This window comes from Aspergillus aculeatus (assembly GCF_001890905.1).
Source record: "Aspergillus aculeatus ATCC 16872 unplaced genomic scaffold ASPACscaffold_14, whole genome shotgun sequence".
In the NCBI taxonomy this organism is placed as follows: Eukaryota; Fungi; Ascomycota; class Eurotiomycetes; order Eurotiales; family Aspergillaceae; genus Aspergillus; species Aspergillus aculeatus.
In genome coordinates this window covers 545876-573612 of record NW_017962989.1, presented here as the reverse complement: position 1 = coordinate 573612, position 27737 = coordinate 545876, and the positions used below count along the sequence as shown (strand labels likewise).

The 27737-nt window shown below is 54.4% G+C and overlaps 13 protein-coding genes across 13 annotated transcripts; 8 read left to right on the top strand and 5 right to left on the bottom strand.

The window, feature by feature from the left end:
- Window positions 1-1255: 1255 nt before the first annotated feature.
- Window positions 1256-1790, top strand: ASPACDRAFT_80706 (cysteine-rich PDZ-binding protein; the record flags this gene model as incomplete). The annotated part of the gene is made up of 3 exons (XM_020205712.1): window positions 1256-1423; window positions 1476-1599; window positions 1702-1790. The coding sequence occupies 3 exons, from the start codon at window positions 1256-1258 to the stop codon at window positions 1788-1790; spliced, it is 381 nt and encodes a 126-aa protein (XP_020053562.1).
- A 384-nt stretch (window positions 1791-2174) lies between these two features.
- On the bottom strand, window positions 2175-3341 carry ASPACDRAFT_62906 (mitochondrial 54S ribosomal protein mL46; the record flags this gene model as incomplete). Its single annotated transcript, XM_020203835.1, has 3 exons — window positions 2175-2459; window positions 2529-3202; window positions 3296-3341. 3 exons carry the CDS (start codon window positions 3339-3341, stop codon window positions 2175-2177), a joined length of 1005 nt encoding a protein of 334 aa, XP_020053561.1.
- A 259-nt stretch (window positions 3342-3600) lies between these two features.
- On the bottom strand, window positions 3601-6285 carry ASPACDRAFT_1882447 (CAF1 family ribonuclease). The gene is made up of 5 exons (XM_020198287.1): window positions 5674-6285; window positions 5524-5616; window positions 5241-5467; window positions 4562-5192; window positions 3601-4502 (listed from the first exon to the last, which is right to left on the bottom strand). The coding sequence occupies exons 1-5, from the start codon at window positions 5906-5908 to the stop codon at window positions 3898-3900; spliced, it is 1791 nt and encodes a 596-aa protein (XP_020053560.1). The 5' UTR covers window positions 5909-6285; the 3' UTR covers window positions 3601-3897.
- A 380-nt stretch (window positions 6286-6665) lies between these two features.
- Window positions 6666-8101, top strand: pex26 (the record flags this gene model as incomplete). Its single annotated transcript, XM_020199910.1, has 2 exons — window positions 6666-7126; window positions 7192-8101. 2 exons carry the CDS (start codon window positions 6666-6668, stop codon window positions 8099-8101), a joined length of 1371 nt encoding a protein of 456 aa, XP_020053559.1.
- Window positions 8102-8191: 90 nt separating this feature from the next.
- Window positions 8192-9663, bottom strand: ASPACDRAFT_53988 (uncharacterized protein; the record flags this gene model as incomplete). The annotated part of the gene is made up of 3 exons (XM_020202814.1): window positions 8192-8209; window positions 8362-8872; window positions 8942-9663. 3 exons carry the CDS (start codon window positions 9661-9663, stop codon window positions 8192-8194), a joined length of 1251 nt encoding a protein of 416 aa, XP_020053558.1.
- A 2368-nt stretch (window positions 9664-12031) lies between these two features.
- ASPACDRAFT_80703 (putative succinate:fumarate antiporter (Acr1)) lies at window positions 12032-13683 on the top strand. Its single transcript, XM_020205711.1, has 5 exons — window positions 12032-12278; window positions 12338-12385; window positions 12442-12491; window positions 12547-12745; window positions 12824-13683. The coding sequence occupies exons 1-5, from the start codon at window positions 12221-12223 to the stop codon at window positions 13435-13437; spliced, it is 969 nt and encodes a 322-aa protein (XP_020053557.1). The 5' UTR covers window positions 12032-12220; the 3' UTR covers window positions 13438-13683.
- A 365-nt stretch (window positions 13684-14048) lies between these two features.
- ASPACDRAFT_46069 (twinfilin) lies at window positions 14049-15567 on the top strand (the record flags this gene model as incomplete). Its single annotated transcript, XM_020201730.1, has 4 exons — window positions 14049-14067; window positions 14244-14959; window positions 15127-15378; window positions 15451-15567. 4 exons carry the CDS (start codon window positions 14049-14051, stop codon window positions 15565-15567), a joined length of 1104 nt encoding a protein of 367 aa, XP_020053556.1.
- A 303-nt stretch (window positions 15568-15870) lies between these two features.
- On the bottom strand, window positions 15871-16197 carry ASPACDRAFT_33421 (PHF5 family protein; the record flags this gene model as incomplete). The annotated part of the gene is made up of 1 exon (XM_020199957.1): window positions 15871-16197. The coding sequence occupies one exon, from the start codon at window positions 16195-16197 to the stop codon at window positions 15871-15873; it is 327 nt and encodes a 108-aa protein (XP_020053555.1).
- A 350-nt stretch (window positions 16198-16547) lies between these two features.
- On the top strand, window positions 16548-18361 carry ASPACDRAFT_1858673 (pinin family protein). The gene is made up of 4 exons (XM_020197630.1): window positions 16548-16789; window positions 16882-17500; window positions 17610-17678; window positions 17769-18361. The coding sequence occupies exons 1-4, from the start codon at window positions 16779-16781 to the stop codon at window positions 18189-18191; spliced, it is 1122 nt and encodes a 373-aa protein (XP_020053554.1). The 5' UTR covers window positions 16548-16778; the 3' UTR covers window positions 18192-18361.
- A 324-nt stretch (window positions 18362-18685) lies between these two features.
- Window positions 18686-20552, top strand: ASPACDRAFT_1904949 (alpha/beta fold hydrolase). Its single transcript, XM_020198814.1, has 7 exons — window positions 18686-18890; window positions 19044-19096; window positions 19162-19269; window positions 19331-19440; window positions 19538-19877; window positions 19978-20029; window positions 20115-20552. The coding sequence occupies exons 1-7, from the start codon at window positions 18812-18814 to the stop codon at window positions 20390-20392; spliced, it is 1020 nt and encodes a 339-aa protein (XP_020053553.1). The 5' UTR covers window positions 18686-18811; the 3' UTR covers window positions 20393-20552.
- ASPACDRAFT_80700 (uncharacterized protein) lies at window positions 20541-22172 on the bottom strand. Its single transcript, XM_020205710.1, has 5 exons — window positions 21910-22172; window positions 21712-21859; window positions 21583-21655; window positions 21397-21521; window positions 20541-21332 (listed from the first exon to the last, which is right to left on the bottom strand). Exons 1-5 carry the CDS (start codon window positions 22097-22099, stop codon window positions 20627-20629), a joined length of 1242 nt encoding a protein of 413 aa, XP_020053552.1. The 5' UTR covers window positions 22100-22172; the 3' UTR covers window positions 20541-20626.
- Window positions 22173-22875: 703 nt separating this feature from the next.
- ASPACDRAFT_80699 (60S ribosomal protein eL43) lies at window positions 22876-23956 on the top strand. Its single transcript, XM_020205709.1, has 4 exons — window positions 22876-22930; window positions 23011-23041; window positions 23199-23363; window positions 23484-23956. The coding sequence occupies exons 1-4, from the start codon at window positions 22912-22914 to the stop codon at window positions 23545-23547; spliced, it is 279 nt and encodes a 92-aa protein (XP_020053551.1). The 5' UTR covers window positions 22876-22911; the 3' UTR covers window positions 23548-23956.
- Window positions 23957-24695: 739 nt separating this feature from the next.
- ASPACDRAFT_46063 (putative PHD and RING finger domain protein) lies at window positions 24696-26697 on the top strand (the record flags this gene model as incomplete). Its single annotated transcript, XM_020201729.1, has 2 exons — window positions 24696-24993; window positions 25100-26697. The coding sequence occupies 2 exons, from the start codon at window positions 24696-24698 to the stop codon at window positions 26695-26697; spliced, it is 1896 nt and encodes a 631-aa protein (XP_020053550.1).
- Between the last annotated feature and the right edge of the window lie 1040 nt (window positions 26698-27737).

Here is a 27737-nt window from a genome sequence, read left to right as displayed (position 1 = left end):
TCAGTAACTTTCTTTCAGTCTTGGTCCTCGCTTCGCCGTCTGGAAGCATCCAGTCTGTGGTCTGGGCTAGCAACGCATCAGTGACCGATGCAGACCAGTTCACGAGTGGCGGGTTACCCTGCAGCCATTGGGAAACAAAAAAGCAACCACCAGGCAGCCCTGCCATGATGCAGGTCTCTGAAGAGTGGACCCCTGGAAAGCTGAGAGTCCAGAGCAGCTGAGAGTCCATTTAGCTGAGCAACAATGACTGTGAGCTGCTGGTCGGACATTGGTGGGCTTGAGGGTCGGGGGTGGGTGAAGAAGAGCTGAAGCCGAAGTGGGCGAAGTCAGTATTTAATATTCGCCAGTTGCCACACCACCCACCATCGCAGATGACTGTGCACTTTGTCTAACTATAGTCACTCCATATTGTTACGATTTAGCTGAAGTTGACTTCAGGTTTCCTGCGAGCTGCGCTACCGGTGTGTCTCGGGTCTCGGGTCTCGAAAGGATACACACCACCCGGCCAGCGTGGTGTGGATCTCGTTCCTGTGTCAGCCCAAGCAAACTGCAGGCGAATCCGAGGATTTGCATGTGTTTTCGGGATATTGGTGGTTATTGGCCTGCTTGGAGGCTAAGGCACGATGACCTGGAATATTCTTCGAACTAAGACTTGTCACTTGCTAGTTTGATATTATCCCCGGTGTAATTGGATGAGCATTGTTCTGAGTACAAGCACCATCCCACTACTAAATTTGACAAGTGACTCTATCTTGTGCTTTCCATTTGTAAGGAACTTACTGAGAGGCCTACATGGCCAAAGGTTACTGCTTCTAAACACTACATAAGAACCTCTGGAGCTGTAGTATGCGGCCAGTTGCCCGCAGAAATATAGAACTATGACACCATCAACCACTCTTAGCAAACCTTCCTTAGTAGTGAACACCAAAGTCAATCATCAGCAAAATCATAGTCCTATCCATTCCCCAGAAACTACAATTATCAGAGTCCAACTGAAACCAAACAAATGATCATTTACGCAAAGACATCGAACGCAGCACACCCCCCAGCAACTGCGCCACACCGCCAAGTGGCGTCATAGCCATCCGGCCCCGCGCCACATCTCTCCATCCATCCATCCATCCATCCATCTAGCAAGCATCCATCACCTCAACTATCCATCCATCATAGATACCCCCTCAGCTCTACACTTTAAACCCCCCAAAAAACCAATAAACCACCCCACCGCCCCCCAAAACCCAACAAACTTCCCAAAATGGTCTGCGCCAAATGCCAAAAAAAACTCAAACAAACCGAACTAGCCACCCCGGGCGTAAAACGCAAGAGCGAGATGTACTACGGCTCCCCCTCGACCAGCGGCAGTGCCAGCAGCAGTCATACAGACAAATCGAAACCCACGTTAGGGAACACGGGGATCGGGAAGGTAGTCGCTGCTCCCCAATTTTCTTACCATCCAAAACTAACCAAAACGGCAGAGTAAACTCCTCAGCGCTAAAGCCAAGAACCCGTACGCGGCGTACTCGTCCTCGTGCGAGATGTGCAAGACCAAGACCGAGCAAGGCCGGAAGTACTGCCAGCGGTGCGCTTATCAGAAGAATTGTTTGTTCCCCCCCCCCCCCTTTTTGTGGTTGTATGCATCGCGAGATGGGTTGCGTTGTGTTTTTTATGTGAGTGATATAAGTTACTGACGGGTATACCTAGCTTGTCCGATGTGTGGGAAGAGTCTGGCTAAGGGGGTGGTGGCCAAGGGGCAGCCGGTTGTGCAGGGGCAGAAGTTCAATTTGAAGTGAATGGTTCTACTTTGTTATTTAGGTTGTTGATGTTGTCGGTGTTATGATTTATTCTTACCATCGGGGGGACCACTAGGTAAATATCTCTTCGTGAGTGGCATGGCGTTCAGGGGTGCAATTGCTAGGGAAAGGTCGAGGCAGCAGACGGTTGTTTGCACATGATATCCAACAGTTAAATGGAATAAGAACTTTGGTAGTTGATAAAAAAAAGCTAGTTATACATGACACAAAAACACACACACACATACACAGACATACAGAATGATATATGCAAATATAACCGATTCTAACTGCCACACATACCCCGCAGACCCCCTCAACAATCTAATTCTATCCTAACAGTACAGTGGAAATGAAGCAAAAACATCCTCAGGAAGTTTTTGTTTACCGCTCGGCCAGCATGTTCTTGATGCTAGCATAGTACTGTGGCCGGACGTACTTGGCGATCTCATCCTTGGCCAACCACTTGAAATCGGTCAGGTTATCAGCATTGCCAGTCAAGTCGGCCTGGCCGGTGAAGATGCGCGCCTTCATGAAGAAGGTCTTCTCGCCGCGGAGCTCCGAGGAGGGTTTGCGGAGGTTGTAGACGTAGTGGCCGACGGGGTGGTAGCCCACGAACCAGGTGTTCATGTTGACACCCGCCGCCTGGGCGAGGGTACGTTGGGCAGCCTGCAACGAAAGGTTAGAGGACGCCGCGTTATTCACAGTCACCCATGTTTTAGAGGAACAAAAACATACCTGCTTCATAGTCTCCTCCGGCTCCACCGCGGAACTGGGCAACTTCCAGTATCCCTCCTTCGACTGCACGAGAAGATACAGCGTCCGCTGCAGGGCCCGGTTCAGACTCTTGTGGTCGCCCTTCTCGTCCGCCTCCGTCCACCGGGGGAACGGCCGGGGGATCTCCTCCTTCTTGCTGGTGTCCTGGGAGGTGGCATTGGCGGTGGCCTCGGCGTCCTGGACAAGCATCTCGACCTGGTGGGCCGGGTCGGACTCGACCGCGCCCACGAGCAGCTCGTCGTTCCACGCATCCTTCGAGTAGGCGTTGTACTTGCCGATGTCGCGGGCGGCGGTCTGGCGCTCGCGGATCTTGCGCTTCCAGTCCTCGTCGGCGGGCGTGCCGCGCTTGAAGTAGAAGTACTTGGTGAAGGGGAGCGTCAGCCGCTCGTTCAGGCGGCGCTGGTAGAAGAAGTACGCCTTCTCGAAATCGGTCAGGTCGCGGGTGATCTGGGGCTGCCGGGACAGCAGTACGCCGGCTTTGATGGTGTGGGTGGGCTTCACGACGGGGAAGGCCGAGGTGGGCGGCGCGGTCGTGGTCTCGGGGGTGCCCTGCGTCGTCGCGGCTGAGGCATATTGTCGGCGGACGATGGTCTCTTGACAGCTTCTGCACACTCTAGAGTCGGAGGCGGAAGGCCCTGTTGTTTGGGAGAGATAGAAAACAGTTTAGCTGTCCGTCGTCCGATTGCAAAGCAAAATGGGGAAAGACCGGAAGATTGAGATTAACTCACGCAGAAGTGACGCTATGCGCCTGGCACCATTGGACCCGGAAGACATCTCTCCAAAGGGCTATGTGAAATGTTGGGGGGGTGATTGTCAATATACTACTCCCTCCCGGACGCCGATACTGGACGAGAAAAGTTGGCGGCGCGGCGGTCACCTGCTTCTCTCTGTCTCTGTCTGTCCGTCGGCGAGACTCCAGCCGGAACAATTCTAGTCCCGTCCCAAGGCTAGCATTACACGTGACCAGGTCCTTTATAATCCGTCCCCACTAAATCCGTTCTCTCTCTTTTTCTTTTCTTTCTCCTCACGGCACCATTTCCTTATCGTCACTGTTCTAGTTTTTCCACGACCAGTCGATCATTTTTCCGGTGCTCAGAGTGAGTACTTTGCGGCCATTTTTCGCTAGCGGTACCTTCTTGAACCAAGGTGTACTGTTAGATAGACGCTGCATACATTCCCTACCATCACTCAGTTTAGTTAACGCTGGGCAATTGTGATACTCGGGGCTAGTAGTAACTCGTAGTAAATGTAGATCATAAGCTCATCGCTACATTACTACTCATAATGCCAGAGTCTATGCAATTGCTATTCCTGGTAGTCTCGATCGGCCTCAGCCAAACTGGCACACCCTCTCTTGCGTCCCAAAGACACGCAACTTGTTTCCGTAAGTGCTCCAGAATTTGGCGTCTAGACGAGGGATCAGCTGTCCACCGTTCGCTCTATCTTGGATTACTATGGAATTACTGGGTCTCAGCGCCATCTGAGACGCTCTTGGAGAACCCGCGCTGACACTGTGAGCCGCGCCCTTGCTGGCCTCCTCAGCCTCGCCCGTGCGGAGATTCATATAATTATTGATCGTATGCTCAACGAGCTGCTCGTGCGACTCGACCGACGCACGCTGACCAGACTTTGGGGTTGATCCTGTCGCCTTTGTGTTCTTGCCTCTGTCACGATTCTGTTGTTGGATAGGCAGGCTCAGCCTCTCACCCTGCCCAAACTCAGTTTTGTATGCGCCCCTGTCTGGAGTCTGTAACTGTGTAATTGGTTGACCCTGCCAGATAAGCTCGTGGGCTGGCGGTGTAGGTTCATCGTCTGCGCCCCGGTCCCGAAGCTGTGCAGAGAGCTTGATGAAGACTTCGGCGGTGAGCAGACTGTCATAGCCCGCCTCATGGTTGATGCCTTGAGCTTTGTATTTTGTATGCTGAGAAGCAAGCTCTAGCAGAATCAGGCATGTTAGTCTCATCCAGATTGCGGGCTTGGTGAAGGCCACTTACTGGTCTTCGGGTAAGGGTTGGGAGCCAGCTTGTTGTGAATATCTTGCAAGGAAGACGTAGGGTTGATGGAACCGCAATCATGGGTAGCCATATATTTCGTATCCATCAGAACAGGAAACATCTCATGAGTCATCGATTGAAACTCCTCGACACGATCCGGCAGAGGTCCGAAGAAGCATCGGCAGAAGTATATCAGGTCGGTGAAAAGATTGTGGCCCACGAGCACTGGTCGAGTGGCTCGCAGGCGTTGCTTGATTTGATCTGGATTCAGCTGGGGCCTTGGCCCTTGCAAGCCTGCCCAGCGGTTGCTGAAGTAGTCCTGCGGGAGATTTGCGAGATCACCACCAGCCAGAGCCTCGGCGACCCATCTGAACCCCGTCTGTTCCCAAGCTCTCTTCTGCGTAGACTCGATTTTCTGCGCAAGGACGGCTTGTTCCCGCTTCTCGTCGCGGTCTATGATTTGCAGGAACCCGGCCGGCCGTCCGAAAGCTTTCAGCAACGGGTATTCCACCTCTATAAGTCGATATATGAGTCTCTTTTGGAATCTGTTAAGCTCCACCGGCACGAGACCAGGCTTTTCGACTGCACCGGCACGACTGGCTGGTGGGATGTTGAGGTAGTTGCCACGGGCCTGCCGGAAGTCAGACGAGCTTCACAGAGTAGAGAAGAGGGGACATACTGTACCAAGCGCAAGCCACTCATCCACAAGACGTCGCACTTCTTGGAGAAAGGCAATTGATTCCAACTCGGTTTCATCAACGCCTATTGTGGTCGTCGCTTCCGGACGGTTGAACTTTTCAGTGACCTTGGCAACGGCCTTGATCTCTTCGTCTCGAGATAGATAACCCACGCCATTTCTGAAGAGCGAGTCCATGCTAAATCTGTGGGTCAAGAGAAACGCAACAGCTAGAATGGAAGAGCAGATTAGTAGCCGGAGACAGCGGACTTTGCGGCAAGCGTACCGCTGCTTTGAAAGGACCAGTGCCTTTCGATTCCGAGTCTGTCGTCAATGATCGGGCTCAAATACAGGTTATACGGCCGCAGGGTGTAGATACCTTCGCCTTCCAGTTAGCGCCTTTGTTCGGGAAGCAAATCGATTGAGGACTCCCAACCTTCCTTCGGGTCTTCATGACAGATGGTCAAGCCGACCTGCAGGATCTGGAAGTGGTCGGCAGATGTCTTGACCTCTTCGTACCGCTCCTGAAGCGTGCTCCTCCGGCTCGTGCCTCCATCGAGAGATTTTGCTATTCCTGAGAACTCGAAGTCCAGGGCTACAAAACAGCAGGTTGACAACTCATCTAGGAGCATAGGGAGAGTTAGCCCAAAGTTCTGAGCGGTGATATCCATGCTTTCTAGTTATGCGTAGTAGACGGTTGAAGGATGACAATAATATCAAGAATAATGATGATGATAGATTGCCTTCAGAGAATAAGACTGGGTGTGGTCTAGATTGAGCGAGGCTGAAATATGCCACCCACAGACTTCAGTGTGGGCAGGAACTGAGGCCAATGTTTTGTTTATCAGGCGAAACCAGTGGTAGGAAGAAAGAACTCAAGGAACGAAGATGGTCTGGAATGGTCATTAGAGATTCCTATGATTTGACAATATTATCTCGTTGTGATTGTTGTCTTAGACGCGAAGGTCACTGATCTAATTTGTCTGCTCCGTTATACATGAAGATGATTGATGGGTATTATAGCGACCCACAGTCGATGCCTCGAGGCGGAGGAATGCATGAAGCATGGAAGCATGAAGCCGTCACCAGACAGAACCGATAACGCGGGGTGGTAGCCTGAGGCAGCTATCCCGTGACAGAGCAACAACCCCGGACTGTCGAACAAGCCGAGGTGAAGCTGGAAGCAGCACAGCGATCGGTCCGTATGAGAAGAAGTACCGGGCCTCCGACCAACTCTACCTTACTTAGTGTCTCAGCGTTCCGTCCTCCTCTCCTAAACCCAACCTCCTCCGAGTACAGTCTGCCTGTCAACCACACTTACAATTGTGGAATTTCTCCGTGGAAGCATTGTACCTCTCATTTCCTCATTCCCAACCCCATTCTACCACTTTCAAGTCGCCTGTCGCATTCCCGCTGGCGGTAACTACAATGGCCGACCCATCGGCAAGTCAGTCGCAACACCTCTCCTCCTCCGCAACAACAACATCACCACTCTCACCCTCCAAGTTCTGCTCCAAGACTTACAAAAAAGCATCTCATCTGTTTCTCACACGACGGATTCAAGAAGCGCTCGCCGCGTTGGAACCCGCCATCACCTCTCCCAGCGGCAATGACGAGCAATTCACCAACGGCGACTCCTCCTCAGCCCTCGGCGGACCGCCCATCGCCGCCGCCCAACCCACGTGGCGGATCAAAGTATGGAATCTCTACATCACCCTGCTGAGCGCCATTGTCGACCTGGGGCCTGAAGAAGGCAAGGCAGTATTCGGACAAAAGGAATGGAAAGCTATTTCGTCCCAAGTTCGCGAGGGACAGATCTGGGAGACCGTCGTGCAGACCGGCTACCAGGGTCTCGAGGGTTCCGTCGACGCGGAAGTTGTATATAATGTGTGAGTGAATTCCTCAGCGTCGACAAAGCTCGATCTTGCCAACTGACCACACCCGATTCCATCAGCGCCACCCTACTTCTCAGCCATATGCCATCGCAGAAACTCAACCAACAGCGACTTGAAACCTATCTTTCGTCGTCCGGTCAACCGAACCTAGACATCACCGAGCAGCATCTGCGCGACCACTCCTCGTCCACGACGTCACTTCAACGAACCAATGGCGGGACGGATACTCCGAAGGACTTGAACGCACGGGTGCGGATCGTCGAGTTGTTCACGCTGCATGTGCTCCCCCGCAACGAGGAATGGGATTACGCGCAGGAATTCATCAGCCTGAGTGAAATCCTCGATGAGGAACGGAAAGACGTGTTCTTGCAGACACTAGAGGGCTTGAAGGAGGAGAAGCAGCAAGGGGAGCTGCGCGCTGCGGCGCTGCAGCGGGAGAAAGACGCGGAGCTCGAAAGGCAAGCGCGCGAGGCTGAACGACGGCAGGTGGAAGAGGACGCCGCCGCCGCCGCCGCTGCTGCTGCTGTCTTGCAGTCGCAGCAGAAGGGCCATGGCCGGAGCAGCAGCGAGGTGGACTACGGGATTGAGAAGACGTATCCGAACGGCAGTATCAATGGTCGAGGGAAGAGCACCGAGAAACAGGTCAATGGGAAGACTGGAGCTTCTGCAACAGGCCGCACTGCGTTCTCGCCGTCCGGCTCGAAAAGCATCAAAAAGACAGACAAACCCGATACGCGAGCCAAGCGACCACAAGCCCTGACGAATGTGGTCCGCAATCTGATGCAGTTCATCCGGAAGAGTATCGCGGGGAACCCGCTCTCCTTCGCGCGGACGATGCTCTTCATGCTGGGGATCTTGTTCGCGCTGAGCCGACAGGATATCCGGGAGCGCATTCGGAGGATCACAGGCGCGGGATGGCAGAAAGTCAGGGGGACGATAGGGATGGGGGTGAAAGTGAGCTACATTTGATGACGAAACCATGGTCTGTGATTATTCAATGTATAGGGTCGTGATCGACTTGCCCCCAACCACGTTCTGTTTCCTTATTCCTGTAAATTCTCATTCTATTGTATGAATCTATTAACGACAATATGGCCGGTTTATACAAGGTTCGAAGCGTCCTTCTCCCGCCATTCCCCGTTGTCCGCGGTCCCTCCTTTCCCTGTTACTCCCTCCTCAACAGAACCAACTCCCTCCTGCTCACCACCGTCCCCTCCACTCCTCCCCGCAACCTCCGCATCCCCATCCCCCATTTGAATGCCTTCCACCCGCACCCTCCACTTCTTAAACCAATGCACAAAGAAATGCGCCACACAGATCTGCTCCGTGGTAAACAACAACACCGGCACGGAGGTCTTCGCCTTCAGATACAGCTCCAACGACCCCCACATGGCATACAGCAACGGAATGCCCAGCGCATTACTCTTGGCGGGAGCACAGAAACACACGGCGATGGCTTCCTTGGGGTCCATGGGCCGAAACGGCCGGAATTCCACCTTCCTCCGTTTTGGGTCGTCTTCCCCGGGATTCCTCCTCCCCGCTGCCGTGAACCGGGAAAGGAAGCCGGGCACGGGGATGGGGATCACCACACGCGCCAGAAACGCGGGAGGCCGGGAGAGGACGAAACAGGCCGCTGTCATGAAGATGTAGAGGGCGATGTTGAACAGGGTGACGAAGATGATGGTTTGGACGGAGAGGGTCTGGAGGGCGCCGGTTGCGAAGCAGGAGCTGAATGTTGACCTTTTCGGGTGTGTCAGACTTGGGATGGGATGGGGGAGGGAGAAAGGGAAGGGAAGGGGAGATGCGAACCAGATCAGCAACAGCAGACAGGCGGTGCTCAGCTTGGGCAGCTTGAAGGTGAGCAGGACCCAGGCGGTGCGGTCGGGCCAGGTCCAGCGCACGAGCTGGCCGACGACGAGCGGGAGGAGCACGGCGAGGCCGAGCTGCTTGAAGACGTCACGGTACATGTCGGAGAGGTCGCCGGTGCCGGCGGCGGCGCCACGCCAGGGGTCGAAGGCCGGGTCGGCGGGCAGGAGGGCGATGGTCCAGCCGGCAGTGACGAAGGGGCCCAGGAAGTTGGCGATGATGACCTCCACCAGAGCGGCGGCGTCGTCGCCGCCGGCGGAGCGCGTCATCACCACGTTCGAGGCGATGGTCGTGGGGATGCAGGCCAGGAAGACGTAGCCGGCCAGCACGGCGCGGTCGATGTGCTGGTGCGGATCACCGACTAAGATAATGTGCACGACCGCCAGCATCAGCGCCGGGATGACCACGAACGAGAACCCCTGCACCAGCACGTGCAGCCGCCAGTTGAGCAGATGCCGAAACAGCTTCTCGCGCGGCACGCTGAGCCCCGAGATCAGGAAGATGAGCGCCATCGCCCCGTACAGCACGCTATACTCGGACCGGATGATGCCCCCGTTCTTCGCGACGTTCGGGAAGTAGTACGCCAGCACGCAGACGACCCCGATCCCGATCAGGAGCCATTGATGCAGGATGAAGAGCGCCGTCGTTTTCAGGGCTTGTCCCATGCCCCCGGGCCCCCGGCGGTACCATGGTGGTGGTGGTTGGGCAGGCGAGGCCACGCTCATGATTTTTGGATTCCAACTAAGCTTTTCCGTAAGAGTCTCTCAGAGAGAGGTGCAGTGGTTCTTGCCAAGCGTTTCCCTCTCCTCGCCTTATAGCTACTGAGCAAAAACTCAGATTGTGCCATTTTCGCTCTGCATGATGGACGAGTTGTGTGTCGGTGGTCGATCGGTGTCAAATCTAGGGCCGACCTGATAAACTGATAGGCTGAAAGATCTTCCAGGCGGTTCCATTCTGGCTGAAGTTGGGCGTGGACATGCATGTGCGCTGTTCTATTATGTATACTTATAAATGTAAAGCCAGATAAGAATAGATTGACGATCTTATCTAGAGCCCTCAGTCCTAATTCATCGTATCAGTCAGTATCCGAGGTCAGTATCAGCCAAGTCGAAGCAGTATACTCTGACCTGGAACTTATCGGGCCAACAATCTACCGTCCGTCCTCCGTGCCTATGTAGCAGCACGTGACCCCCTTAATCATCCTGCTCATACAAAACGTTACTCGAGAGAGCTACTGCAGAGCTTCCACAAGGCATAAGATAGGCAACTGAGACCCTCGTCGGAGGTTAACTCTTCCCCAGAGACGCTCCTCACAACCAGGTGAGACAGACCCCCGATGCAATGCGACCAGCAGCATGTGAAAGAACTTAGATCAAAGCCTCAGGCTGCTTTTACTCGTAAAGCAGGAGAAAGTCACCTGATCTGATCGATGATCGATATCATTATTTCATCTACTACCGTACAGTAAAGTACATAAACTTGTCATCAAAAGCGAGTTCTCTCTATGTAACAAGAATTTGCCGGAATGCAGGCAATGCAATGCAAGCACGCCCGCCGGGGGGAAAAACGGTCAGCAGACCATGGATAAAACCTGAACCGTGGGGTTAAGCGCTTTTTTGTACTGCAACAGTAAAAATCACATCCACCACGCTTTTTAGTTTAGTCTCTGGTCACCCGCGCAGCGCAGCAATTGCGAGAATCGGAGCAAAGGTAGAACTCCGGTGGTCCACCAAAGTCACAAGATCTTTTTTTTCTTTTTTGAGATCTCCCCAAAGCCGAAGCTCTCGCTGCGACCGGTCCAGAGAACTCCGGGGAAGGAGAAGCCTGAGGGCTGAGGGGGGGAAAACGACCTCGGCAGCATTTTCGATCTCCAGGTTCTTGGCCCGGGAATACCCGTGACTACCTACACCCTCCTCACTGTGAGTGGGAGGGTGGGCTACACTTGTTTTACAGTACATACATACATACAATGAAGTTGAGTTCGCCATGAAACTCTGACTAAGTTTTTCCAGAGGGAGGATCACTGTCACAAGCTTCTAAACCCTGAATGCGGGAGGAGGATGATGTTGTTGTTCACAGATGACGACAAGAAGGGTCCAGCATGTGAAGGTGGTTTCTGGTTCTTTGCCCGATGCAGTTTGCTGGGCTGAATCACTGACTGTCTAAAATACTGTGTGTGTGGTTCCGCTCTCCCTGCCCAGTGGCACCGCTCGGAGGAAGATTGGCCGGTTACAACCAAGTCAGTCAGTCAGTCAGTCACTGGGATTGCCAGACTGACAGGCCAAACCGTCCGTCCTTGGGCCCGAAGCCTCGGAAGAGCGACGACGACAACGTGGGGAGGGAGGTGGAGGAGGAGACAGACCCCCCAGGCGACATGAGCATGAGCATGATGTATTGTACCGATGTACTTTACTGCCAGTGCACTGTAGCTGATGCGTTGATATGATGGTCGTGGTAGAAAATGAGGAGGACCGGCGTATAAGAAGGTCGTATGCTCCTCCCCTGTCGAAGTATAGATCAAAGACATTCCTATTTCCTCTCATACCATATTCATCCTTCTTCCTCGTTGCGAATAATTTTCGGCTGTTGCAGCGGCGGCAGCTCATCCGCAGTTCCGCTCGTCCAGCGAAGCTTCCTCCGCTTCCCCGTCATAGCTTCTCCACGCCCGGCTTCTCAGGGCTAAACTCATCCTGTCCGTCCGCCCAGCAAGTAGTAGAGATCCTCATTGCCGAGTCCCCATTCCCCCCTTTGCAATCCCCATTATTATTATTATTATCATTGTGACTCTTATTATCCGGGACAGACCAGTCATTCTGCGCGACTGGCCCGCTAGACCCCAGATCCAGTGACCTCCTCTCAATCGCCGATTTTAAATACCTTGACTTGGTCGAGCCGAGGGAACGTAATTGCTATACTTCCGTATCTCCCCGTACCAGCAAATTATTTGGCACTGCTTGTGAACCACCGATCCGTCAATCCTGCACCCTATTAAAAAAAAGAAGATCCCCTGCGCTCCAGAACGAGGGCTTACCATTCTCCTGTTTCTTTCTTTTCTTTTCCCCTTTTCCTTGCTTCCCTTCTTTTATCCGCCCTGGGTTCCTCGCCTTGTCCTTGCCATTGCCAACGAAAGCGCATACAATCGCATCGCTTCAACTGCTCTCGCTCTACCTGGCGTAGCCCTGAGCGTCAGTTTTTACGTTTTGAATCACACAATCTTTCATCATGTCTGCGAAAGGAGGAAATGGCAAGAAGCCGGCTTCCCCGGCTGTCAATTTGATCGGTATGAAGCTCTGGTCCCTCCCGGCGCACGCGCTGCCGCACAATACTGACCTGCGACAGCTGGTGGTGGTGCCGGTATGATGGAGGCTCTAGTGTGCCATCCCCTTGGTAAGACACTCGACTCTACCGGGAACAGTCAGAGTGGTCCACTGACAGGCAATCAGATACTGTCAAAGTCCGCATGCAGTTGTCGCGTCGGGCCAGAGCCCCTGGTGTAAGTAGTGCTCCCGCGCAAACTATCCGCGCTCCGGCTGACACGCCTGACCCAGGTTAAACCACGCGGGTTCGTTGCCACTGGTGTCGACATCGTTAAGAGAGAAACCGCTTTGGGACTGTACAAGGGTCTCGGAGCCGTCCTGGGAGGTATCATCCCGAAGATGGCCATCCGATTCACATCCTACGAAACGTACAAGCAATGGCTCGCGGACAAAGAGACTGGAGCCGTGACCAGCAAGGCCACTTTCCTCGGTATGTCGACAGGCCTGCGCTTCACTGAATTGGGTTGGCCCGAGGGAGTTCCTGACTGACATTTTTCTCCCCCAATAGCTGGTCTCTGCGCTGGTGTGACGGAAGCCGTGGCGGTGGTCAACCCGATGGAAGTCATCAAGATCCGTCTGCAAGCACAACACCACAGTCTGTCGGACCCTCTGGACACCCCCAAGTACCGCAGCGCCCCGCACGCCCTGTTCACCGTCATCCGGGAGGAAGGGTTCAGCACCTTGTACCGCGGTGTCTCGTTGACGGCCCTCCGCCAGGGAACGAACCAGGCCGCCAACTTCACCGCATACACGGAGCTGAAGGCCTTCCTGCAGAGAAGCCAGCCCGAGTACGCCAACTCGCAGCTTCCGTCCTACCAGACGACCTGCATCGGCTTGATCTCCGGTGCCGTCGGACCCTTCTCCAACGCTCCCATCGACACCATCAAGACGAGACTGCAGAAGACCCGCGCCGAGCCCGGCCAGTCCGCCGTGACCCGGATCGTGGTCATCGCCAAGGACATGTTCAAGCAGGAGGGCGCCGCCGCTTTCTACAAGGGTATCACGCCCCGTGTAATGAGAGTCGCCCCGGGCCAGGCCGTCACGTTCACGGTCTATGAGTTCCTGAAGGGCAAGCTTGAGTCATCGCGGTGGCCCTTCGTCGGCGGCACTTTTGAGGAGTAACAGTGGGGAAAAAAAAGGTGTTATGCGGGTAGGAAGGAGTGAGCCGCCATGTGTTTTCGAAAGCATTTGATACCATTGAGCATGGTGGCGTTTTCGATCACTGCTTTTGAGATAAGGGATTCCTGTTTATATGTTTGATTGGAGGCCTGGATAGCCAGTTCTGGAAGATTCACATCCGGGGTGAATTGTATATATCATGTCGTGTTGTTTTGGTCGCATGTTTCCTTTGTATCTATACCTTTTTTTTTTTGGAAAGTTGGTTAGAATTGTGAATATCCATTGTAAGTGCCTGATGATGACTATTATGAACCCAGAATAGAGATGACTGGTTGATCAAGTATAAGTAAGGAAATAGAGAATGTTTTGAGAATTGGACCGAAAATCAAGACAAGTAGAAGTTAAGAATAGAAACCCGCCTGCCCTGATTTCTCTTCCGCTCGTCTTACTGAAGTGAACCCCGCCAGACACACCGCCCCCCTCCGTCCACTCCGCAGTAAACATCCGTCGCTCTTCCCCATCAACTGCCAGCAACAACAACCACCACCACCACCACCACCACCACCGCCAGCATCAGAGAACACCCACACCAGTCTTGGTGTTCCTCTTTCAAGATGCAGTCCGGAATCTCAGGTACGTTCCCATCTCAACTGCACTCTTCTCTGTCTCCAAGCTCCCCAACATTTCCCTGTTCCTCCTCCCGACCTCTCTTCCCCTGACATTACGACATCGGCCACCTTCCATCAGAAACCCCCCTCCTGCCTGTCCCCCAATAGAACCACCCCAAAACTAATGATACGTCCCAAAAGTCTCCCAAGAACTCCAAACCGCCTTCACAAGCTTCACCACCGATGCCACCCAATTCTGCCTCCCGGTGACCATCCAATCCGAGCGCCTGACCCCGCTACCCGCGCTCCCCTTCGCCTCGGCCTCGGCCTCGACGACCCAAAATCCCTCCAGCTTCTACGCCTCCCTCCCGCAACTCACCACCGTCCTGGAACCCAAGACCCCGATCTACCTGCTCCTCCGCCGGCCCACTACCAACTCGCAAAATGAACTCCTCGCCCTGACCTACATCCCCTCCAACGCGGGAGTGCGCAACAAGACCCTCTTCGCGGCGACGCGCGCCACGCTCGCCCGCGAACTGGGCACGGAGAAGTTCGCGGCGACCATCTTCGCCACGGACGAGGAGGAGGTGATCGGGGAGGCGGCGTGGCGGGAGCGGGAGGCGGAGAAAGCCCGGAAGGATGCTGGTGGCACCGCTGATGAAGGACTGGGGTGGAGGAGGGAGGATCTGATGGGCGAGAAGGAGCGGGAGTTGGAGGCCGTGAGGCGCGCGGAGGACGAGGCGCGGTCCGGCACCCCCGCCCGGGATATTGGCATCGGGGGGACCTTCCAGCGGGGCAGTTTGTTCGCCGCGGGGGGCACGGGCGGGGGCGCGTCGGGGATGCGCATCCAGATGCATGTGGACGATGAGGTTAAGGCGGCTCTTGCGGGGTTGCGGGCTGGTGGGTTGGTGCAGTTGGTATGTGTTTACCCCTATATCTTATAGGTTTGATGCGGGGTGATTATCTGGTTCTTGGAGTTGCCACTGGCAGCGAAAAAAAGAGGATAGGATCTGGTTTTTGATATGCTTGCTTGCATCTGGATTGGAGGTCTCGCTAACGAATCTGCTTCACAAACTAAATACAGGCCATCGAGGTCAAGTCGGAGGCTTTCAAGGTGGCTGTCGCTGAGTCGGGCGTCGAGGCCAACGCCGTCCAGTCGCACATCCCGGAATCCTCGCCGCGGTACACTTTCTATCACTACCCTGACTCCGAGACCGTGGTCTTCATTTACACCTGCCCGTCGGGTTCGTCGATCCGAGAGCGCATGCTGTACGCTAGTTCCCGCATGCACGCGCTCGCGCTGGCTGAAGAGCAGGGACTGAAGGTCTCGAAGAAGGTCAGTCAACGGCCTTACAAAAAAAAAAAAAAAAAAAAAGAAAGGGCTTCCGCTAACATTTAGCACTTGCAGATCGAGGCATCCTCTCCCGACGAGATCTCCGGCGAGAGGCTGCAGGAAGAGGTCCACCCGCAACAAAGCACCGGACCCAGTCGCGGGTTCGCGAGACCGAGACGTCCCGGACGGTAAATATGATTAGTTCCCAGGTGGACCCAACGTTTCCCCCTGACTTCTTGTACATCTTGCTTTTTTGCTCTATAAGATCGATACAGTATATAGCCCCTCACCCCGGCACTTAGAGAGCTGAGCGTTCTTCCACCAGCTGTGTGTCTTTTCTTATCAAATCATTCGTAACAGCCAAGACGAGGCGCTTCTTCCGGAGCAGGCAAAATCGAGCATCACCTCACGAGAAAAAGTACCCGACCATAAACCCACACTTTTTCCACGGTAGACCAGCGGCGAAACAAGCGGCGGGGATTGGGCACACGGAGGTCAATGATTTCGAAAACTTTTCTTCTGGTAGAACAGGTCCGTCCGCGAACTGCCCAGGTTGATGATCTTGGGGCACCCGTCGCGGTCCTTCTCCAGGCGGGTACACTCAAAGCAGTAGAAGGCGTCGCTGATCCCCTCGCCGCCGCAGACGATGCACTTGTTCTGGTAGTTGCCGAAGGAGCACTCGTCGCAGATGCGGACCAGGGTAGTGGGCCGCACGTAGGAGTCGCAGACGGGGCACTTGCCGTCGCACTTGTCGCAGAGGCGGCCGATGGAGATGCCGGGCTGCTTGCGGCACATGACGAGATCGGGGTGGTGGCGGGACATTTTGAGGATGTAAGAGGGGTTGTGGTGATTGCTGTGGTTGAGGGTAAGGGGGAGGGTGAGGGTGTGATGGTAGGAGGTTCAGGAGACTTAGTAGGTGTTGTACGCTGTAGGTGGCGTGGATGAATGGAGAGGATTTCAAAGCAAGGGTGAATAGCTGACGGAAATGTGTGTGTCCAGGTGAGAAAGGAAGTGAAGAAGGAAGAAGAAGAATCGCCGCGCTTCCTCTAGCACTGACACTGCAACTGGGTTGGAACTCCAACGGCAGACCCCGATTGGGTAAGGCGTGGTCTGTGCACGGAGCAGTCCCGCGCCGCCGCCGAAGCAGCTGGCCAGAAGTTATCGATCGCATCGCTAACTAAAGTTATCAGTCTGGGTGTTGCTTCGAGAATTGAACATTCTTGCTTTTCTCTCTCTCGGTCGTGAGTGATTTTGTCCGTCCGATCTCTATTCCTTCTTCACTCATTGTCGTTGCTTGTTCCCCTGATCACAAGGTGTATGTACCTTAATCTCTGGTGTCATCAATTTTCTTGGAAACCCTTTCGTACAACCTCCCCCGGTCAGTTCGGTCTCTGAGTGCGGATATGGCTGAAGGGTATGTCTCAGTTCTAGTCCTCTCCAATAACGCATTCGCCACATGCTCTCAGGGATGAGACATGGTTTACTGATGCTATGATCAATACATAGAACTCTCGCATCGGCAGTAGCTCTGCCCGATCCAGAAGACCACCAGCCCAGACTCCCTTCCCCAGATCACACAACGACAAATGCGGGCCTCAAACGGCGACAGTCCTCCTCCGCTACAGAGGCGGGCGACGATGTAACAGCCACAGGCACAGAAACAGACAGCAAACGCCGCCGATTGAGTACCTCCGCCTCCGCCTCCGCCTCCGTCACCCAGCCACAAGACCAAGACCAAGACCGAGAACAACAACAAGAACAGGCCGCAGAAACAAACAACAACGACCATCCGCCTGTCGTCTCATCGGAACCCACAGCAGACCAAGACCAGAGACCCCCAGCCTCCCCGGAGGAATCGACACGCGCACCACCACCGCGCCGACCGGCCGCCGGACGCAAGGACGAGGAGCGCAAACGCGGCCAGCGGCTGTTCGGCGCGCTGCTGGGCACGCTCTCCCAGAGCTCCTCGAACACGGCGGCTCAGAGACGGCGGGCGGATATCGAGAAGCGGCAGCAGGATAAGCTCAAGTTACAGGATGAGGAATATGGGGAGTTGAAGAAGAAGCGGCGCGAGGAGAGGATGGAGAGACGGAAGAAGTATCAGAGGGCTTATGAGGAGGAAGCGGTGAGATCCCCCCCCCCCCCCTTTTCTTTTGTCATTCTGGATCGCTTCGCAGTGTTGGGGATTACGGGGTGGTTTCCGGCGCAAAGTGCTAATTTGTTACCATGTGCAGATGCGGACTCGGCATGAGAATATTTTGGCTACGGCGAGGTATCTTAAGACGAAGGCGGAGCCTGTTTTGGTATGTCTTTCACTTTTCTCTTGCGTTTTCTAGGGGTGATGGGGGGGTTGGCTTGTATGAGAAGTAACGCTAACTGTTGGTGCTGAAAAGTACTACAAACCATGGCAGTTGCGGTCCGATGATGAAGATGCTATAGATGAACAGATTCAAGAGGCGGAAGCAACTGTCGCCCGAGAAAGGGCTGAGTTTGAGGCACGCTATGCAGCTCAGAACCAGGACACCAACGCAGAGGACGAGCAGAAGCCGGAAACCACACACGATGATGCTCATGGGCCGGCGTCGGTGCCAGAACCAGAAGCCCACGAGTCCAAGATCGCACCTGAGGAGAATGCTGTACGCGCAGAAAACTCAGGCTCGAAATCCGAAGGGGAGGCAGAACAGGCCCCACAAGACACCACACCCGCAAATGATAGCGTCGTGTCTGTGGCTGACGGCCACGATGATCTGCATCGCGCACACGACGATGACGGCGGAGAGGTGGTCGAGGACCAGGAGGACACTGTAATCTACTGAAGAACCAACTGAAGCTATGGGCGATTCGATCCTATCTAACTGTACTCTATAATGGTTATATTCTGAGTATCCCGCAGCGTTCTGTACACTACGCAAAGCCAAAGCGCGGAGTTGGAACGCAGGCACGATGTACGTCTGAGCATGTATGGAGTAACTGTAGCTGCATTCTGCTGTCTCTTGCATCTGATAATTAGCCGAGGCATTTTCGGCAGAACGATCAAACAATGGGGGACTGGGGAATGTACCCCTCCTCCTTCTCTTGTGTCTCCATGGGTCGTTCTTTCTCATAGCTGCGTTAATTCCATCGGCTTACTCGGAAGACAAACAGACTGAGCGAAGCGTCACGTCGCATGCCCAACTCCACTGGCCCAGCCTCGTGGTGCTTTCGTCGAATAAATATAGCTTCAGTTTCACGTGATGAACAGCTGGCGGGGAGACTCCATCAGGTACCATTCATTAGATTAGAGAGAAAGTCGGTATAGCACATCCCCCCCTCTTGACTATGCAGCAATTTGTCTTGCTAATTCAACTGTCTTTGACTGTCCTTTCAGTTGACTGTCCTTTCAGAAGTAGTTATACTCGCAGCATAAAACCATCCTTTCGTTTTGTGGTATCCAGAAATGGCGGTAGACAAGATCGACGTCACCGGCGACCCGCGAGTCGAGCGCCGCTCCGCCAACCTCAATGGCAACACATACAGTATGTGGAAGATCATGCATATTTTTATGCTTGGTGGTCAATTGCTTTCGATCTGCAACATATAACGTCTGTGTACTGCACTGCACTGCACTGCACTTATCAAGTTGTTGAGCGACAGACGCAACCGAGGCTGATCCATACATATATTGCCAGGCTACTTGTATAGCGAGCCGGAGTCGGGGGTATACCGCGCCACCATTTTCCTGGTGAGTATCACCTGCGCCGTGTAAACAAAGCTTTGAATCGAAAGTATAACAACCTGCAAAAACAGCTCCATGGCTTCCCCGACCTCTCCATGGGATGGCGCTACCAGATTCCCATGCTCATCAACATGGGGCTCAGAGTAGTAGCCCCAGATTGTCTGGGCTACGGACAAACCGTATGAACTCACCACAACAAAAACACAATCAAGCACCCCAATCACTAAACAAACAAACCAGGACGCCCCCGAAAACTTCCACCTCTACTCGCACCGCAACTGCGCCAACGACATCAAAGAACTCGCCTCCCACCTCGACGCCGACCAGATCATCCTCGGCGGACATGACTGGTACCGTTACCGCCCCTATCCCATCCCCCAACCATACCCATTCCCCCCCTCCTCTTTCAACACCCTCAATTAGCTAACCGCGAGTGACGGAGCAAAGGGGCGCCGCCCTCGCCTACCGCGTCGCCCTGTGGCACCCGACGCTCGTCTCGCACGTCTTCACCGTCTGCGTGCCCTACGCCCCGCCCACGCGCAAGTACCTATCGCTGGAGGCGCTGACGGAGCGCCGCATCGCGCCGCACTTCGGCTACCAGCTGCAGTTCCGGGGCCGGGCGCTTGAGCGGAACGTGCAGGGGAAGGCGGAACTCGCGCGGTTCCTCTCGGCGCTGTACGGCGGGCGCACGGCAGACGAGGAGAAGAGCGTCGCGTTCGACGCCGAGGTCGGGGTGCTGTGGGATCGGTTGGAGAAGGTGGCTGGGTCGGGGTTGTTGAGTGAGGTTGTATGTTTTGCCCTTTCTTTATCTTTCGTTTTTGGGGGGGGGGGGGTCAAGGAATAGGTCAGTGGTGGTGGTGCTAACGCTTGTTGGTGTTGCTGTACAGGAATTGGACTACTACGCCACCGAGTTTGCGAGGAATGGGCTGCGAGGACCTTGTATGCTTTCCCCTTTGTTTACCCTCCTGTTTCTGGTTATGAGTAGGTGGCCGTGGAAGGTCTATGCTAATTCGGGGCGAAACAGTAAACTGGTATCGCACCCGCAAGATCAACTACGAGGATGAACTGGCCATCCTCAACCGCCGCATCACCGCCCCGTTGCTCTTCATCCAGGCCCTCAAGGACCCTGCCCTGCCGCCTAATCTCGGCGGCGGCATGACCAGGACGATCCCGCATTTGACCTACAAGCAGGTGAGCACGGGCCATTGGGCGCTGTGGCAGAAGCCCGAGGAGGTCAATGAGATTATCGCGTGGTGGTTGGAGGAGGTTGTCTTTGGGAGAGCGGGGTTGTCGAGATTGTGAGAGTTTGCCTTTTTTTCTACCTGAAGGGGGGGGAGGGGGCTTTTGTATTGCTTTATTTGTGGGCTTTGTGGGTGGGAATTGCTGGATTGATTCCCTGGGTTGCTTCATACTTACTGGTTGGGTTGGATTGTGTTCCAAGTGACTGCGTCATACAATTCACAAAGAATACCAAAACATACAGATATAACAACTATGATCATACAATAAGAGGAGAAAATTCGTAACGAAACGAAGTTAATGCTCAAACACCTGCGTCTCAACCCGACACCCGACCTTCTCCCACCGATCCAGCAACTCCTGTCCCAGCACCGCCGTTGTCACAATCCCACCCCGCGAGACCCGCTTGACCTTCTCCTCATTCTCCAGAATCACCATCGCCGCCTCCGCCATACTCAACCCCGTGAACTCATAACAACCCCCCTGGTACCGCAACTTGCCGAACGCACGCTTCGGCGCCACCGGTTGATCCGCCGTCGCAACCGCTCGATACTCGAGCTGGTCGTTCGCCGACGCCTCGGCCGTGGGGCCCGCGCCGGGCTGGTAGACGTACCTCCGGACCAGGGCGCGGACCGGCGCGAAGATCAGCAGCGAGATCACGGCCAGAAACGCATAGTGGACGAACACCCCGACGAGCGCGTTCCGCACGCGCAGGAACTGGCGGAAGTGGAAGCGCGGCCCGTAGAACTCCGGCATCAGCGAGCTGCTGCGGTGGACGATGTTGACGTCCGCGAGGCCGGACGGCGAGGTCGTCAGCGCCCCCAGGTCGCGCACGTACCGGACGCCGGAGAGCTGGGCGAGGAGGGGCTCGCGGGGGACGTTGGCCGGGGGTGGCGAGGCGGCCAGCGCGAAGGGGTCGGTGGATTTGGCGATGTCGGAGAAGGAGAGGGTGTCGAAGACGGTGAGGATCGTGCTGAGGGTGCCGCCGCTTGCGCCGGAGGATCTGGTGGTCAGGTTAGTAAGTTAGTGAAGTCGTGTGGTGCCTTGAGGGCTGCGTTGCCACGTACTTCATCTCGTGGATGGCGGAGACGACTTCCTTGGTGTCGCAGGCGAGGTCCTCGCGGATGCGTTTGACGAGAGCCCAGGCCAACATGTCTGCTGGGGCGCTTTCGATTCCGACGGAGGGGATGATCTGTAGTGGTTGAAAGGTGGTTAGAGTGGTGTTATGAAAACCAGACGCGGGCAGGACGTACAACGGCGCCGTTCGACTTGGCTGTTTCATGGTATTTCTCGACAATCGTCTTCACCCAGGGGGTTTCTCCGGTTCTACGTGGTGCGCAATCAGTAGAGGAAAGCCAAACGGTGGACAAAGAGTAACCGACGCATCGACATAGTGTGTTCCATTGCTGGCGCAGGCTTCGACCACCGGCGTCGAGTACAAACAGTATGGACCCACGCAGTAGATGATGACCTTCGTCCTGCGTACCAGCGGGTCGAGTTCTTCTTTATTGAGCTGCACAGTAATGGTATCTACTATCCATTAATATGTGGAGAGAACGCGTATAGCCGCGGTACAGTACCAGGATCTTTGCGATCAGGATTCAGAGCCGTCAATTCCTTGACGGCCTGCTCAAGCTTGGACTGAGAGCGTCCTCCCACTGCCCATTTCAGGTTGGTCGGCAAATGCTTGACGATATGCTGGGCACAGAAGCGTCCTGTGTAACCAGTGGGGCCGAGGAGAATGATGTCGTACTCTCTCTGAGATTCCATCTCGGCGGGGTGGGTTGCTACTTTTGAAGATACTTAGGTTTTGGAGTGACGGTTCGCAGACCGGAGTACGCAGCTGAAGGCAGTGATTTAGTTGTTCAGAGGAATTGCTGCACCCCGATGCGCGCATGGAGCGGAGTTTTATACAACTAGGGATGGCTGGCCTGAGGTTGTTCGGTTCCGGCCAGATCGGTGGTAGCACGAGTACTAGACTGCACTAACCGGATCCAGACATACCATAGATCCGTCTGCCCCATGCATGTGATCAGATACTTATATGCCCCTCAATTTTGGGACACTGATCTACACAAGCCGGTAGGGTGTATTACAGTAGTTTATAAGTACTGCATAGTAGCTTTCACTTTCCTGACGCAATGGCATGGGTGCACAATACTCGTAAGCGAAGTAAGCGAAGTGTCAGCACCTTGATCACCTTGATGGCGAGTTATGCAGGGCGAATTACATAAGCTCGAACCGTGGATTTCTTATGTCATCACGACTCCTCAGAATATGCGCGCACAGTAACGCGGCCAGGAGAATCATCAAGAGGAAGAGAAAGAAAGGTCAAATAAAAAAAAGAGAAAGACTTAAAGATGTAGTAAAAGTAGAGCTCCATGACCCTCACTGTCTCATAACTTGACTACTCGGATCTATGCCATCCCAGAGGCAGTCCAAGTATGATGCGGCTCACGTGACTCTAGGTGCAGCCCTAAGCGAGCCCGCCCACAACCACTCCCGACTAGAAAGACTCACGTCTCGATTTCGACTTACCGCACTGTATCCATCTTCGACCTCAACAGCCGGATCCAGCCAAGATGACGAAGCGCACTAAGAGTATGTGTATACCCTCGAATCTCTGCGCGAGACGACTGCGAAACTGGCCTTCTGAATTAATTACTGACTAAATATTGCAGAGGTCGGCATCACCGGTAAATATGGTACCAGGTAGGCATTCGCGCCCTCCCACTCCGAACCCCTCAGAAAAAAAAATTCGAAAAGCCTCGATCGCAACAACAACACGAACGATAATTATCGAGCGACCGACACATCGAAATCCTTCACCCCGTGACATCACAGAATATTGACGATGGCATGATAATAGATACGGTGCCTCCCTGCGTAAGCAGGTGAAGAAGATGGAAGTGTCCCAGCACGCCCGTTACATCTGCACCTTCTGCGGAAAGAACACCGTCAAGCGCCAGGCTGTTGGTATCTGGGAGTGCAAGGGCTGCAAGAAGACCGTTGCCGGTGGTGCCTACACCGTCTCGTAAGTCTCGCCATCTCTATCTGTCGACCTGTCGACCTGCCTCCGAACCAGCCAGACTGGGCCCCTCGCAGGCTCTAAGAAGTGACACGATTGCTGATCGCTGGACTTTTCGTCACACAGTACCCCCGCCGCCGCTGCCACCCGCTCCACCATCCGCCGTCTCAGAGAAATTGCGGAGGTCTAAATGTGATGATGGGATTTCCTTTTCTTTACGTTTGAAATAAAAAAATGCCAAATTAAGATCTGGAAAACTTCTATGAGCGCTCTTCTCGTTTCCGAACGTCGTTACCCCGATGTTGTTTAGCACCGAATTCGTCCTCGATTTAAGACTTCCCCTTCTAGACTTAAATGCAATCGGTGATACCAGGTCATATACGGTACCAATCTTAGTCCTCGAGTCACACCCTTCGAACCATGCCAACGCTCTGCAATGTCCTCGTATGACCTCTGGTTTCTCTCGGTTTATGGGGTTGAGAACTTGTGATCCTTCTTTCTAACGGGGACTTCGTGGCCTCCCCGCATGTGAAGGACATGAAACTCTTAAGAGCATGCCTCGTTCGGCGAAATCCCCTCGACAGAAACTTCGATTCTCGACACGACACGTGCGGTTCACATTGCAGAGGGTTGCTGTTCTTGTGCGTGGTTTGATCTCCTTGCCTGGTCATAATCCCCTAACCTGGTCAACGACCAGTGTTTGCATGATCTGGATACACTTCTCGTAGAGTTTCTATCCCTGCGACAAAACATCAGGAAATGCGGCCGCCAGAAATGCTACTTTCACTTAACTACTTACGAAGTGCGATAAGGTCGCTATCTTTTACAAGTCAGTCCCATCCTAGGGGCAAGGAGGCGGTCTGCACTTTATCGGTGGATAGAGGTTGAATTCACAGCAGAAACAGTGGGAGGAGGGGAAGGGGGAAACGTGGTCAGTGTGAATCAGTTTCAGCTGCTTTGCTTACTGTGACTGCTTTCCTGCTAGTGCGCCTGCTGTTGCTCCTGCTGGTGCTCCTGCTGGTGCTGCAAGGGCCAGGGCATTTCTTGAAGCCATCATCCTAGCGACTGACTAAGCCTGCTTTTGCCGTTTTCTGGAGGGAATGATTGGCTCTGGGGGTGATGGTCACGTTGGGCTCCAGCCTGCTTTGCGTTAGATCGGATTGGCGGTCCACCTTCAAAAGGCCGGTTGCTTTCTCCCCACATCACTCGACCTGACCTTCTCCCTCCCCCCCCTTCTCTTTCTACATCCCAAAACTTTCCTATTTTCTTTCCTTTCAGTTCTCTTCATGCCTTCTCTCAGCGTTCCTGCAGACACATCTGAAATCTCCCCTCCTGTTAATGTCCGACACTTGTATTGTGTGCTTAGGAGACCTTGGCGAAAGCGCCAGCGATCCTCTTGCCGTCGCCGCCGAGGCCGCGCCAAGACTTGACCTCGAGCCAGAGACCAAGTCGGCGAACGTTGCCAGCAAGGTCGATGGTGTAGATGGCAATGAGGATCCCGGTCAAATCGCCCAGTTGTTACCTTGTGGTCACATTTTGCACAACAACTGCCTCAAACCATGGGTAGAACGGGCCAACAGCTGTCCTATCTGCCGGCAGAGTTTCAATGTAGTCGAACTAAGTGATCGCCCCGGCGGTAAGTCCTTATCACCCCCTCCAAACCACCATTGAAGCCTCTAGATACTTGTTCTACACCTTGTGGATGTTTCCCCTGGCTAACATATCGATTTCTCACATTACAGGCCCTGTGCTTTCGTCATATGCCGTGGAGGATCGAACCCAAGTTGCCGAGGTCGATCCTTCGATGGTTATCGAGTATATTGACGATGACTTCATCGACTTCCAGCCTTGTCCAGTCTGCGGCGATGCGGACAACGAGGACTTGCTTCTGCTTTGTGATGGCTGTGATGCACCCTCACATACCTACTGTGTCGGTCTCGACGAGGTGCCAAATGGGCCCTGGTATTGTGCACGGTGTGAAAATCAACGTCGTCTCGGACGCTCCCCGGAGACGACTGACAGGGGTCCCCGACCGCAGGACCGACGGATTCGTCGTACCAGAGCACAGCAACGAATGCTACAAAGCAGAAATCAGCTAAATTCCCTACATTGGGCAAGGGTGTGGCAGTCTGTTTGGGATCACTTGAACATTGACTTGGATTTCCCTTTCGATGATGACAGGGCGTTGGAGCGCGCTCGTCAGCAGCAACGACGGGAAGAAGCCAATCAGCGTGAGTTTCGCGCATGGCAGCGTCGTTTTGAAGTTGCTGAACGACAGGGTGGCAGCAACCGCTTTCGGGATACTGCGGCCTTGCTCGATATCGAGGCCCCTCGGCCGTCACGGCCCCGCGCACCTCGCGAGCCCACCCCTGAGCCAGAGTCGCTTGAGGAAATGAGAGCCTGGAATGCATTCGAGCGTGCCCGAGAAATCGAGAACGATCCGAGTGCAGCACGAAAACGTAAAGAGCCTACGATGTCCCCATCCCCGGAGCCTACTGAGCCTGCACGCAAGCTCAAACGACCTCGGACTCGGAGGGCCGAAGACTTGGCCGCTCTCGCTATGCAGAACGGGGAGTCATCGCGGGCTGCAAGTGCACAGGCCACTGCTCGGATCAATGCCGAACCTTCGAGCGAGCCGAGCTTCCTCCAATCGCTTCTGAAAGAGGTGGAGTCATCGTCTACTCACAATGGCGTCAATTCACACGGTCCATCAGCCCATTCTTCCTTAGCCCCAACCGATCACTTCACGCCCGGTCTAACCTCCCCTTCCATTTCGCCTGCTCCCTCTAACCACTCCTCTCCCCGGATGTCTTCTACAACGCCGCCCCCACATGGCAGAAACAGACCGGTATCGCCTTTACAACTCGGGTCGCCTGCAGACCCTTCTTCCCCACCGTTCTCCCCGGACGTCTCTCCAATTGCCTTGGACAAAGATCGCCATGAAGATCAGTCCCCACGTCATACCCCTCCTCCTCGCTGGAATCGCCGTATTCCCCGGGCTGCAGCTCGCTCAGCAGCCCTACGATCGCTCCATGCTTCCCCTTCTCGCTCGGGGTCATCAGGGCCGTCTTCCGCGGTCAAGTCGGCCGTTCAAAGGCTTGTAGTTTCCGAGCTGAAACCCTACTATCGCTCGAAGCTTGTTTCCAAAGATGAATATACAGACATCAACAGGAGTATCTCCCGGATGCTCTACGAGCGGGTGGGTGATGTCGAAACCCTCGAGCCTGATGCCCGAGCCTCTCTGGAAGGGGTGGCCAAAGACGAAGTTGGCAAAGCCATTGATACGCTGAGGCAGCGTAAAGACGCCGCCAATGGCCATGTCCTCGAAGACAGCTCATGATTATCTACAACGACTCAGCATTTTCCGGCGTTTTGCAGCGATTTTTATGGTGTCAGGTGGAGGACAAGCGACCCCGGCGTTCGTTGTGAATTGGCACTCCTGTATTGGTGGGCGGGACCCCCGCACGGAATCATTATCTGGAGACCCCAGTCCACGCTCCATGGTTGGTGTAAGGATAGGCCTAAGCTTGGGTAACTTATCTCGTATCTAGCATAGTTATGTCTGCAGCGATCATATAGCTTCGAATTGATCTGAACCATTTACTGCATCATCGCCGGCTGCCCATGATGGGTACCGGCGGGAAGTGATGCACCTTGGACTCCATGGCCTTTTGTTCTTTGATGATGCGGAATACCTAGATGAGAATTTCTTCGAACCGATCACAACAAGCGATGGATCATCGATGGTGATCCGTCTGAAACGAAGTTGGAATCACAACAGGGAACATTGAGCAAAACAACCTCCAATCCTACGGGACAAACCAAACGTCTTCAAGATCGACAGTGGATCCCCGCCCACACCGCCATACTGCATCGCTGTTAGACTCGTCAAACGATTTCCCGCGACGCGAGCTGGAGTCCAGATTTCATCGCCCGCCTCCGTCCTCGGTAAAGAATGCCGATCCCCAAGGGCCGCGTGCACGGGAGAAATCAAGGACAGCGTGCAGGTCGGGCAGTTTTCACCCTTGGACTTGGACTTGGACTTGTTGGACCTCATCGCATCGCAACGCGGGAGAACAACCAACAAAATACCGTGCGTACCCATCCATATAGACTGTAGGCAGGGCCAGGCAGGCGCGTCACCGTCCCCGGTTCTCAGTCGCTTAGACTGACCACAGGCGAGGTATAGCTAGTGTGACGGATAGTTACCTGTCTGAAGGACTGATTATTCGTCACCAGCAAAGATCCTCCCTCATCTCCGTGGCCTGCAATTGGTTGAGCCACTGGACTTGTTCCTCAGGGCTGCCGTGATGGCATGCCAGTGGCCCGTGCGTGTTTCTGTCGGATGCCTGCGCCGAATGACTAATCGGGTGATGAGTT